The sequence below is a fragment of the Nerophis ophidion genome, linkage group LG11 (genome assembly GCF_033978795.1).
Source record: "Nerophis ophidion isolate RoL-2023_Sa linkage group LG11, RoL_Noph_v1.0, whole genome shotgun sequence".
Taxonomy (NCBI): Eukaryota; Metazoa; Chordata; class Actinopteri; order Syngnathiformes; family Syngnathidae; genus Nerophis; species Nerophis ophidion.
In genome coordinates, this window is record NC_084621.1 from 52,732,128 (window position 1) to 52,746,134 (window position 14,007).

At 38.3% G+C, this 14,007-nt stretch overlaps 1 protein-coding gene across 2 annotated transcripts in view; it reads right to left on the reverse strand.

The window, feature by feature from the left end:
- zgc:110410 (uncharacterized protein LOC553618 homolog) overlaps positions 1 to 13,520 on the reverse strand; it is a 42,307-nt gene extending 28,787 nt beyond the window's left edge. Inside the window, exons 1-4 of one of the 2 annotated variants that reach the window (XM_061914738.1) lie at positions 13,419 to 13,520; positions 5,185 to 5,293; positions 532 to 685; positions 77 to 155 (exon numbers count right to left, since the gene is read on the reverse strand). In XM_061914738.1, coding sequence (XP_061770722.1) covers positions 77 to 155; positions 532 to 685; positions 5,185 to 5,289 — 338 coding nt within the window. In that variant the 5' untranslated portion in view covers positions 5,290 to 5,293; positions 13,419 to 13,520. The remainder of the gene's footprint in view (positions 1 to 76; positions 156 to 531; positions 686 to 5,184; positions 5,294 to 13,418) is intronic. The other variant, XM_061914739.1, reaches the window with a different exon arrangement.
- Positions 13,521 to 14,007: the final 487 nt, after the last annotated feature.

Here is a 14,007-nt window from a genome sequence, read left to right on the forward strand (position 1 = left end):
GTTTAATTGGCAGATAGCTGGCTGACAGCAGTTCATCTCGCCTTGAAAGGTGTTCTCTGGTGTAACGAAGCCTCACCAGTAAAGAAATGCGCAGATGATCCCGACAGTCACCAGCAGCTGAATCATCAAGGTCAGGTATACTTTCCTTATGAAACCTGTTGACAGGGAAATCCACAGTGGAAGCGTAAGGACAAGGAGAGAGGGAGGTAAAATGAGCCAGGCCGACAAGCTGTGAGAAGCAATATGAAGGTAGGCATGTTTACGATGCACAGCATTTCATTAATGCCCTGCATCCAAGCCCCGCTATTTTACTCTCATTTCAAAAGATTGGTATTGTGCGAGAGGTGATTGCAGCGGAGATCTGGGAAAACAATTTGCAGTTTTACATCAATTTGAACGAAACGGCGCCAAGCAAACGAGGCAGTAAATATCGGTTATCCTTATTCAGCTCTGAAAGGTACAAACAAACTGTGTTTCTTTCTATCTATAACCCTCCATTACTGTCGTCTCCTACGAGTTAGGAGGACTCACCTCTTCGGATGTCAACGTCTGCAAAAACACTGTCCTCCATGCCGGGAGAATAGTTGGGTGGAGCTGGACCAACTGCTGCTGCTTGTCCTTCTAGGTGGACCATGTTGTCATAGGAGCCAGGAGGGGTCACCACGGTGATGCCACCCTTGCCCACCTTGCTCGCACAAACATTAAAGGTCAGATAAAGTCGTCAACGTTTGGGGAAAATTAGGTTATTTATCACACTGTTAGGCTAATAGTCATTTCCTGTCACACCTATGGATCATGTTTTGTTTTGGTCGTGATCGGTTTAGTTTTTTGGACATTTAGTTCTTTTTTGCATTTCCTTGTTTGTCTTGTTACCATGCCAACTCATTAGTTATAATCTGTCATGTCCGATCATGAGTTTGTATGAACATACTACCCTGAGCATCCCCAATCTCGTTTGTTCTCAAAGCTAAGCAGTGTCTGGCCTGGTTAGTACTTGGATGGGAGACTGCGTAGAAATACCACGTCCTGTTTGACCTTTGGACTCTTTAAGTTCCTTTTTATTTTTTCACTCCCTGTTTTGTCACCATGACGACCAATCAGTTCGCCTGTCTTGTCTCACACTTGTTTGCACTTATCATGTTCATTATTTAAGCCACAGTTACCAGGTAGTCAGCCTGGCAACATCACCTCCTGCACCCATGATAGCCATGCTGCTTTTCTCATACCCTTGTCACAGTAAGTTTTCTTGTTATTTATGCCACAGTGCAAGTTTTTGTTTCATGTTTATAGTTAATTGCCTTTGCGCTAGTCTTTTGTTTCATTGCCCAGTTTTTTGTACCGCCTTTATGCGCACTTTTTGTTGGTTTCTGTCTTTAGTTTTAGTGTAAAAATAAAGATGTCTTTACTTTCAGGCCGTTTCCACTCCATTCGCTTTGCACCTCGGGAAAACAACCCAAGTCCAAGTCTGACATTGCTCTAGCAATCACAATTTGTCAAAGGGCGTATTTTATTTTCCTAAGTCACAACAAGAACCCTGGTGATCTTAAAAAAAAAAAAAAAAACTTAATGCTTGTGGTTGCTGAGGTCAAATGCCTGAGGAATATGTGCTGTGATTGCACCAAGGTTGAAGAGCTTGGGTGTGATTGGACCAAAAGATGGTTTCATTGCATGTAGACTGTGATCTGACAGACATACGTAGTTAAAGTCTCTATGGTCGTCACACACACACTGGCTGTGGTGAAATTTGTCCTCTGCATTCGACCCATTCCCATGTTCACCCCCTGTGAGGTGAGGGGAGCAGTGAGCAGCAGCGTTGGCCATGCTCGGGAATCATTTTGAATCTACATGAATCTACAGGTTGTTTCCATGACATATGTATGTGAATGTACATACAGATTGTACAATGTGTTTATGTGAAAGGACAGATAGTTTTTAATTGTCCGCACATGAATCTACTGGTTTTCATAATACATGTATGAATGTACAGACAGTTTTTACAGTGTGTTTATGTGAAAGGACAGATAGTTTTCATTGTCTGCACATGGTTGTTTTCAAAATACGTGTATGTGAATGTAGATACAAATTGTACAATGTGTATATGTGAAAGGACAGTTTTCATTGTCTGCACATTGATGGATTGATTGAAACTTTTATTAGTATATTGCACAGTTCAGTACATATTCCGTACAATTGACCACTAAAGGGTAACACCCGAATAAGTTTTTCAACTTAAATCGATTCATAGTAATTCACGAATCTGTTGGTTGTCCTGAGCATGATGTTAAAATGCATCCGGCAGTGGAGGCTCCTCAATGGGGTCTTGGGGCACTGAGGTTAACCGCTTTACTACTGTTACCCCAGGTGGCCCTTGGCAAAGGCCTAGTACCTGACTGCTCCCTAGCCAGGGATACGGTGAAGACCTCCAATGGGGGAGCAGACGTAAGCCTGAAGATTTAGGAACTACTGCAACGGCTGTGATGGCCGGAGAAGGCTGCAGCAAAATAGGGTGCCCAGTTGTCTTGGACTCCATGCCACTGGACCCTGGCCCGGTTCTGTCAGGGATCGTGTGATGACTGTCTGTGCATCATTCTCCCCACGTTAAACAAAGTCACGCACAGTCATCCTCCATAAAGGGACACACCCCTACCAGGAGGATTGTCATACTCGTTCGAGTGACCGCCGATGATGTGAATGAATGTGCTTTGTTCTAATAACGTGTGTATGCAAATGGACAACATGGCGTTTTTCAGTTTTTATTGTTTGTATGTGAATGGATGGACCGATATACCTTTTATTCATTCCACATTGGGGAAATGTACGGCACAAGCAGGACATAATAAAGATGACTAAATATAAATATAAGTTTTATTTTGTGCGTATGTGAATGTACACTAGGAAAGGGATTCGTTGCGGTTTACCTGACAGATGAAACGTGACAAATTAGGTGTGGTGTGCATTGTCAACTTTATCCGCCAGACGGCAGTAGGGTGTGGAATATTTAAAAATGGGTTTTGTGGCAATTTCAAGTGTCAGTTGCTATGTAGAGTGGGGCTTTCCATTGTTTTCAGCAGACTGCATTGCAAAAGCATTAACCCCTCCACCAGGAATGGTGCCATAGGAATCCATTCCCTAAAGACAGTCCTTATTAAGCATGTACTGTAAGTAAATGTACGGACATGTTTTATCCTGTATTATGTGAGTAGACAGACAGTTTTCACTGGGTGTGAATGACTATGCATTGTTTTAATCCTGTTAGTTTGCACACAGACAGGCCAGGAGTGTTTAAATTCAGAATGTTTATCATGGTTCTTCTTCTTTGTACTTTGTAAACACTTTCAGTTGGAAGAGTTTCGTGAAGTGGATCATATTAGTAAGTTGTTTGATTTATTTGCCTAATCCATTCTATAATTTAATTCCACATACAGATATACTGAAGGTCTTAAGTGTTGTACGTGCAGACAAATGTTTAAAATTAAATTTTTCTCTCGGATTATATTTCTCCTCTTTTGTTGAGAAGACTTGTACATTATTGGGTAGCAGATTGCAGTGTGCTTTGTGTATAATTTTAGCTGTTTGCAAATTCACTATGTTGTGGAATTTCAGTATTTTCAATTCAATAAATAAAAGCTTTGTATGTTTTCTTTATCCAACATTATGCAATATTCTAATTGATCTTTTTTGTAACACCGTTAATGAATGAAGTATACTTTCACCTGGGGTACAGTCTACCCCAGGGCAGCTTTGGCTACAAATGTAGCACCATTACTTTTCATTAATTCTTTGTTTATCTGTGAATGAACTGGCATACGTGTCGATAAGTGGAAATATGTTTAAAATCATATCCAACACATAACAGAGAAATTTGAGGTAAAAAAAAAAAAATCACACTTATGCTAACTTTAAGTGTTCTATAACTTGCACCACTCCACCATTCAAACCTTCAGCATTCATTTAATTTCTTAAAACAAGAACATCCTTTATTGTAATATTAAGTGGTATTTGAGGACAGAGGTAAGACTACTACATGATAGTTTTGGCTCATTCTGAAGCAATCTACTTCAGAGTTTAACCTGTTAAATCGAATCTTACATTTTGTGAGAGGCTACTGTCTTTTGTGTATATATATATATATATATATATATATTAGGGCTGCGAATCTTTGGGTGTCCCACGATTTGGTAATATATCGATTTTTTTACAATTCTCGATTCAAAAACTATATTTTTACGATTCAAAACGATTCTGTATTCATTCAATACATAGGATTTCAGCAGGATCTACCACTGTCTGCTGACATGCAAGTAGAGTAGTAGATGTAAAACAAAATAAAAAAGTTTTTATAATTGTAAAGGACGATGTTTTGTCAACTGATTGCGATAATGTAAATTTGTTTTAACTATTAAACGAACCGAATATATGACATTTTATTTTTGTGAAAACATTGAACATAGTGTGTTGTCAAGCTTATGAGATGCGATGCAAGTGTAAGACACTGTGACACTATTGTTCTTTTTTTTAATTTTTATAAACGTCTAATGATAATGTCAATGAGGGATTTTTAATCACTGCTATGCTGAAATTATAATATTGATACTGTTGTTGATAATATTAATTTTTGTTTCACTACCTTTGGTTTGTTCTGTGTCGTGTTTGTGTCGCCTCTCAATTGCTCTGTTTATTTCAGTTCTGAGTGTTGCTGGGTCAGGTTTGGTTTTGGAATTGGATTGCATTGTTATGGTATTGCTGTGTAGTGGTTTGATAAAAAAAAAATCGATTAAAAAAAAAAAAGTCAGAATCGATTCTGAATCGCACAACGTATTCGATTTGTATTCGAATCGATTTTTTCCCACACCCCTTATATATATATATATATATATATATATATATATATATATATATATATATATATATATATATATATAAACGCAATAGATGTTTAAATGATATCCAAGACAAGGACGGCCAAGATCAAGAGCAACACACTCCAATCAAGTTTTCCTCACTACCACTTAAAAGTTACCTTGTGGGGACTAAACTGCACACATTTTATTTTCTCCACTCTTCACCACAAAAGAAGAAATGGGTTCATGGATGAATGTGTAAAAACATGAACAGCAAAAGCTATTATTTTTTTAATCAATTATAACTTAATATTGATTGATAACTTCCATGTTAGTGCTGTACCTCATAGGTCTTTCCGGTGTATGCAATCTGCCCATCATCATAAGGGTTGTAAGGTGGAGGCTGAGGTCCATATCTATCACTTCTGCTTCCGTTAGCCTGATCCATTCTGCTGAAAAATGATAAAGAAAAAAATAAGACCGCATAAAAGCAACACTGAGACTCTGCTTGCGTAATCGAGTCATACATGCATGCTGAATAGCTGCATTACCTGATATTTGCATGTGAAGGAGAAGAGGACAAGATGTCCTTTTATATGTATGCAAGTTATCTAAGCACACATGCATTATGACTTCTCTTCTGCTTTATAAAAAAAGCCTGGATAACAACGGACACCATGGTCACTTTATTAAGTATCACCTGGATAACCAATTTCTATTAATGATAGATTTGTAATAATTTCTGTGATTGACACTGTCGACTGTACAGAAAAGTATTCGATATACAGTAATACCTCAACTTATGGGTTTCAATTGGCTCTGTGACGCAGCTCTCAACTCAAAATCTCCAGCTCAGTGGCCTTGTGGTTAGAGTGTCCGTCCTGAGGTCGGTAGGTTGTGAGTTCAAACCCCGGCCGAGTCATACCAAAGACTAAAAAAATGGGACCCGTCACCTCCCCGCTAATAAAAAAAAGAACCTAAATATTCAATAAAAAAGCAACACAAAATAATGTACTGATAACAACTGTAATCGTTTTTAAAAGTCATTAAATAATGCAGTGGTTCTCAAATGGGGGTACGCGTACCCCTGGGGGTACTTGAAGGTATGCCAAGGGGTACTTGAGATTTTTTTTTAAATATTCTAAAAATAGCAACAATTCAAAAATCCTTTATAAATATATTTATTGAATAATACTTCAACAAAATATGAATTTAAGTTCATAAACTGTGAAAAGAAATGCAACAATGCAATATTCAGTGTTGACAGCTAGATTTATTTGTGGACATGTTCCATAAATATTGATGTTAAAGATTTATTTTATTGTGAAGAAATGTTTAGAATTAAGTTCATAAATCCAGATGGATCTCTATTACAATCCCCAAAGAGGGCACTTTAAGTTGATGATTACTTCTATGTGTAGAAATCTTTATAAATGAATCACTTTTCTATTTTTCAACAAGTTTTTAGTTATTTTTATATCTTTTTTTCCAAATAGTTCAAGAAAGACCACTACCAATGAGCAATATTTTGCACTGTTATACAATTTAATAAATCAGAAACTGAGGACATAGTGCTGTATTTTACTTCTTTATCTCTTTTTTTCAACCAAAAATACTTTGCTCTGATTAGGGGGTACTTGAATTAATAAAATGTTCACAGGGGGTACATCACTGAAAAAAGATTGAGAACCACTGAAATAATGTACAGCATTTACCTTGGAGAGTGGACTTCTACATTATTATTATATTTTATGGTTTTATAATGATAAATGGGTTGTACTTGTATAGCGCTTTTCTACCTTCAAGGTACTCAGAGCGCTTTGACACTACTTCCACATTTACCCATTCACACACACATTCACACACTGATGGAGGGAGCTGCCATGCAAGGCGCCAACCAGGACCCATCAGGAGCAAGGGAGAAGTGTCTTGCTCAGGACACAACGGACGTGACGAGGTTGGTACTTGGTAGGGATTGAACCAGGGACCTTTGGCTTGCGCACGGCCACTCACCCACTGCGCCACGCCGTCCGTTTTCATGGTTTAAACATTATTTTAGCATTTCTTAGCAGGCCATAGACTCATTCTGCTTCAGTATGGTGCATACTTGCAGTGATACGCTCAAATTGTCATGTTTTGAATATATTCCATTTTTTCTTCTTCCTTCACACACATGTTCTTCCTTCCAAAAGTTAGAAAAAAGTTATGTCGATCTCTAGCTATAAGCTAATGCTAGTGAATAATACCAGATATTTTGGGCGGGTTTTATGTGGTTCACTGTGACATTTGCTATGACAACTAATGGCAGGGAACCTTCTAACTCAAATTTATGCTTGCAACTTAAAGCATAACAATTATCTGAGGCACAGCTCTATCTCAAGACACTCTTAAGTTGGAGTACTCTTAAGTTGAGGTAGCAATTAAAGTACAATTTATTTTGTCTCTCCAGCTCATGCTGAAGCAGAGGGGAACTTGGCTGCAGTTTAATTGGTACTGATCAGCCACAAGCGAGCAGAAATGAAGAAATGCAGAAAACCTACTCAGTGGCCTAGTGCAGTGGTTCTCAACCTTTTTTCAGTGATGTACCCCCTGTGAACATTTTTTTAATTCAAGTACCCCCTAATCAGAGCAAAGCATGTTTGGTTAAAAACAAGAGATAAAGAAGTAAAATACAGCACTATGTCATCAGTTTTTGATTTATTAAATTGTATAAATATTGCTCATTTGTAGTGGTCTTTCTTGAACTATTTGGAAAAAAAGATAAAAAGATAAAAATAACTAAAAACATGTTGAAAAATAAACAAGTGATTTAATTATAAATACAGATTTCTACACATAGAAGTAATCATCAACTTAAAGTGCCCTCTTTGGGGATTGTAATAAAGAGCCATCTGGATTCCATCCATCCATCCATTTTCTACTGCTTATTCCCTATGGGGTTGCGGGGGGTGCTGGTGCCTATCCGAGCTACAATCGAGCGGAAGGCGGGGTACACCCTGGACAAGTCGTTACCTCATCACAGGACCAACACAGATAGACAGACAACATTCACACTCGGGGACCGTTTAGTGTCGCCAATCATCAGTCATGCACTGACCAAATATGCCTGATTAGCACTCCAACAAGTCAATAACATCAACAAAGCTCACCTTAGTGTATTCACGTACAACATAAAACATTTGGTGGACAAAATGAGACAAAGAAGGAGTGGCATTTCCTTGCCCTGATGTGGGGATCCGAACCGAGGATGTTGTGGCTTGTGCAGCCTTCTGAGACACTCGTGATCCATCTGGATTCATGAACTTAATTCTAAACATTTCTTCACAAAAAAAGGAATGTTTAACATCAATATTTATGGAACATGTCCACAAAAAATCTAGCTGTCAACACTGAATATTGCATTGTTGTATTTTTTTTTTCACATTTTATGAACTTACATTCATATTTTGTTGAAGTATCATTCAATAAATATATTTATAAAGGATTTTTGAATTGCTGCTATTTTTAAAATATAAAAAAAAAAATCTCACGTACCCCTTGGCATACCTTCAAGTACCCCCAGAGGTACGCATATCCTCATTTGAGAACCACTGGCCTAGTGGTTAGAGTGTCCGCCCTAAGATCGGTAGGTTGTGAGTTCAAACCCCGGCCGAGTCATACCAAAGACTATAAAAATGGGACCCATTACCTCCCTGCTTGGCACTCAGCATCAAGGGTAGGAATTGGGGGTTGAATCACCATAAATGATTCCCGGGCGCGGTACCGCTGCTGCCCACTGCTCCCCTGACTTCCCAGGGGGTGATCAAGGAGATGGGTCAAATGCAGACGACACATTTTACCACACCTAGTGTGTGTGTGACAATCATTGGTATTTTAACTTAACTTAAATGGACAAAGGAAAGTCCTCTATCTTATGGAAATATCAGGTTTAAAACCATGACAAGTTCTCCTGTCCAAAGGCAAAACCTAGTAACTCACCTATCACTGATTTTGAGAAAACGAAAGAAAACCAATCTATCTTGATGCTGTCTTACAAAGATCTACAAAGTCATCAAACGTATAGATGTTTTCTTGAGCTTTCATTTTCTTGCCGATTGAGCCATGGATTGAATCTGCTCTCATGAACGTGTGCCCTTTCTCCAGATATTTTATCACAATCTCGGGTGGGCCCCATTCTGCGTTAGCACATTGGGCAAGAGCCGTGTACAGCGTCCAGTTTTTATTTTGACCTCCACAGTTATCTGCCCAAAAGAGTATGCAAGGGGAAGAATCAAGAACAATACATTTAATGAAGGTGCTTGCAAAGTCCTGGGCCAATCTTCCAAATATCCCCTCGTGCCATAATATCACATAATCAAGTTGACCGTCGGCCCCCATTCATGCAAATGTCTCATTAAAGACAATAAGGCGACTGACAAAGAAGCTCCGATTGGTCCCTTGAGATACTAGGTTTTTGTGTTGTATCCACGCGGTTATGTGGTAGTTGCTAGGTCCTGCCATGCGCGTAACAGCTTACTTACGGAACAAATTACAATATCGCATACACTAATGTAAAGCATATCACCTAGGAACTCCAAAATTATTATCAGCTCAGTTTTGACCAAAATTGAGTTACTGGGTTTTGCCTTCGGACGGGGGAGTTGTGCTCCCGACAAGAGAAGAGATGACATTCCAGCAGTCAACGCCTGCTACGCTCGTTCAGAGGTGGGTGGTGCTTCACTTCCGTGTTCAGATTACATGTAAGGCGTATTGATAACATAACATTTTGATATTACTTTGACTGATTTAGTAATAGGGATGACATAAAAGCTCAACAGAAATGAAATACGGTCGGCCGTAAATCGGAAGAAGACTTTTTGTTAATTGCAAACAGTTCAACATCAAAACTTGTCGAGACGCTTTTTCTGGCTTCAAAATAAAAGTGCTACCCTATACATCCGAAACCGATCAGTACTACCATGCACCGATTCATATAAGATCCAGCAGTGCCATGTTTCAAGGCCTGGGTTGAATTAGCACTTGTGAGTGGCGAGTACTTGCTAGCACTTGAGAGAAAAACAGGCGATTTCAAAGTGGACATGCTGTTGGTAATCTTGCAACCCATCAATGCTCATGCCAAACACCCAACCATGCCAAATAGAAAACCCTCTTAAGTGTGGCTCATCTTTTCCAAATGCTTTGCTGATGAAAATTACACTTGCCAAAATCAGGGCAAGTGGCGGGAATACTTCCAATCTGAGGAAGCACCTGGTTAAACACGAGATTTTTCCTCATAGCTGAAGAGTGCAGCCAACTTCAACTCTTACATTTGGCGTCGTAAGCGACTCGGCTGCAGCCAACGACACGGGGAAGAGATGGTGTTAACATTTGCTGACGATAACAGCGACATCATCATTCTCTTTGTCTGCTTCAGGTAAAAAGCCTACTGGATAAGAATACGTTAGCTTTCCATTTTAACTTGCAATAGTTATCATAATCAGCTCGGTTCCTTGTACTGTACTTTCTAATGTTAATGTAATGTTTTTGCTTCACTTTCACTTTTAGTTTAATAGTATTGAAAAATAATAAATTGTCTTTTTTAACCCCTATCCTCTTTTGCTCTTTTGTTTTTAACTTAGTTGCCTCCAAGGACCACAGCACATATTTTCCAAATAGAAAAAGAAAGGAGTACATGGTTTTATTTTGTGCAACACTAAGAAAATAACACTGCATTGTTGTAATTTAGTGTAGTTAAGTTTAGTTTAGTGTAGTTAAGATCTTATGTTGAAGAAATTAGCAAAACAAATGCAAACATGTTACTATACAAGTAATTGGATATTGTTTTGATATATTTGAAAATCGATCGATAAAGAGGAAAAAATATGTTAAATATAAATATTTTAAGATTTCATTATAAAAAAAAAAAAACTAATTTACCAGGTGAACACACACTCAAGTACCGAAAATTTGTATTTTAGAGTTCCGGTATTGATTCCCAGATACCGAGAATTGATTCAAATGTGAAACGTACCCATCCCTATTTGTCAAAGATGTTTTGTAATGTTAATCTGTGATATTCGCACCTAAATAAATGCTAGTACATCAGTTGAGGAATATGGTACATTTCTGGCTGGCTGAAATATTGTGTAACTTATTTCATAACGTGCTCTGGCCGAGTCCTCAATTACAGAATGATTAGCAGGTAGAATATTATGTTTTTTTTAATTAATTATTAGAGAATGTACAAACCCTGTTTCCATATAAGTTGGGAAATTGTGTTAGATGTACGTAAATATAAACGGAACACAATGATTTGCAAATCCTTTTCAACCCATATTCAATTGAAAGATATTTGATGTTCAAACTCATAAACTTTATTTTTTTTTTGCAAATAATAATGAACTTAGAATTTCATGGCTGCAACGTGTGCCAAAGTAGTTGGGAAAGGGCATGTTCACCACTTTGTTACATCACCGTTTCTTTTAACAACACTCAATAAACGTTTGGGAACTGAGGAAAGTAATTTTTGAAGCTTTGAAAGTGGAATTCGTTCCCATTCTTGTTTTATGTAGAGCTTTAGTCGTTCAACAGTCCGGGGTCTCCGCTGACGTATTTTATGTTTCATAATGCGCCACACATTTTCGCTGTTGTAACATGTGGCTTGACATTGTTTTGCTGAAATAAGCAGGGGCGTCCATGATAATGTTGCTTGGATGACAACATATGTTGCTCCAAAACCTGTATGTACCTTTCAGCATTAATGGTGCCTTCACAGATGTGTAAGTTACCCATGCCTTGGGCACTAATACACCCCCATACCATCACAGATAATGGCTTTTGAACTTTGCGCCTGTAACAATCCGGATGGTTATTTTCTTCTTTGTTCCGGAGGACACCACGTCCACAGTTTCCAAATATAATTTGAAATGTGGACTCATCAGACCACGGAACACTTTACCACTTTGCATCAGTCCATCTCAGATGAGCTCGGGCCCAGCCAAGCCGGCGGCGTTCCTTGATGTTGTTGATAAATGGCTTTCGCTTTGCATAGTAGAGTTTTAACTTGCACTTACAGATGTAGCGACCAACTGTAGTTACTGACAGTGGTTTTATGAAGTGTTCCTGAGCCCATGTGTTGATATCCTTTACACAGTAATGTCGGTTTTGATGCAGTACCGGCTGAGGGATCAAATGTCCGTAATATCATCGCTTACGTGCAGTGATTTCTCCAGATTCTCTGACCCTTTTGATGATTTTACGGACCGTAGATGGTAAAATCCCTAAATTCCTTGCAATAGCTCGTTGAGAAATGTTGTTCTAAAACTGTTCGACAATTTGCCTACAAATTGGTGACCTTCGCCCCATCCTTGTTTGCGAATTACTTAGCAATTCATGGAAGCTGCTTTTATACCCAATCATGGCACCCACCTGTTCCCAATTAGCCTGCACACCTGTGGGATCTTCAAAATAAGTGTGTGATGAGCCTTCCTCAACTTTATCGGTATTTATTGCCACCTTTCCCAACTTCTTTGTCACATGTTGCTGGCATCAAATTCTAAAGTTAATGAATATTTGCAAAAAAAAATGTTTATTAGTTTTAACTTCAAATATGTTGTCTTTGTAGCATATTCAACTGAATATGGGTTGAAAATGATTTGCAAATCATTGTATTCCGTTTATATTTACATCCAACACAATTTCCCAACTCATATGGAAACGGGGTTTGTACAAACATTATCAGGCAGCAATATGAAGACCACTAACTTGTACAACATGGAATGTGAAGTGAATGTGAAGAATATCAGAATCATTTATTCAGGTAGAAATATCACAGATTACAGCTGACCCCAAAAGGGACAAGTGGGAGAATATGGATGGATGGATAATACTAAACATATTTGACAATCAAAGCATGATCATAACAATCCACATTTTTGTGTGAAACTGGTATCTAAATATGGAAGTGTAGCTCCTTCTCTGAATGCAAGTGCTACTACAGCAGGAATACACATTTTGTATTTCTCCAAAATACAAACAGGTTGTTATTAAATCATATTTGTACTTTTTGTGTTGAACTGTTAAAAAAAGCACATTTCATTAAAGCAAATTAATAGTCCGTTCATGGTGTTAAAACTTTAAAAGTATCTGTGTGGTGATGAAAAATGTATGTATCTGCGAAGATCGCGATTAAGTTTGATTAATCGGGATCACATATATTAATTGTTTGACAGCCCTAATTAAAATTGTTAGTATATATATCATTGGTATACATATTGTGTATACCAATGAAGTGTTAGGAGCGTGTCAAGGAGCCATTACAATGGTGTCATTGTGTGTACTTCCGATATTAACTCCCTGTTATAGACTATGTTTCAATAGTTTCTATATATAACGGTAAACATAAAGATCATAACATGGGTACAATGAGTACAAAGTCCACTTATACTGTATTTGAATCGTCCAGTATCTAAGTGCCTCAAAGCGTACAAAAAGTTGAAAAGTTTCCAACACTCCAAAAAAAAACAAAGCAGTTGGACTTTAGTCTTTTTCTCTCGAATCAATGACTTACAGCTAAACCTTGTAAAAAATGTGTCTTACCTGGGTTTGTACAATCGGCAATTGAGTTTCTCTTCTGCTCTTCCTGTATTGTTGGTGTGCCTCAGGGCAAAGTCTAGCTGCTATCAGCAGGTTTCCACGGAGATAGAGCAGCTCTTTCGCTCGTAGGGGAAATGATGAATCCCTCATTAGGCTCAATGGGATATTCAGACAAAGTTCTTAAAATGCCATTAAAGCAACCCGACTGGTATTTTCACCTTTCCTAACTCGTCTCTGCAGCATTTCAGAATAAATTATAATTATGTCTATCAGAGGTCCATCCAAATTTCAGCTATAATGTTCAATCATTATTGTGTATTGAAAGCACCATCTTGATGTTCTTGGATATCACATGACCTGACCGTGTCTCACTTTGGTTACCCATCCAGTCCTGCACCCCTCGATCCAAATCTCCACAAAAGGGATTATAGCAACCACGTTACAAGTGAGGTCTCCAAAGACGCAGTCGATGCGGGAAATACATGAAGCAATGTAGGTCAACACAGTCTTAGTGCTTCTCCGTGGAGAATTGTCACTGAAGGGGATACAGCGACAACCCTAAATGAGAATCTAGTCCAGCATGAAGCTACTG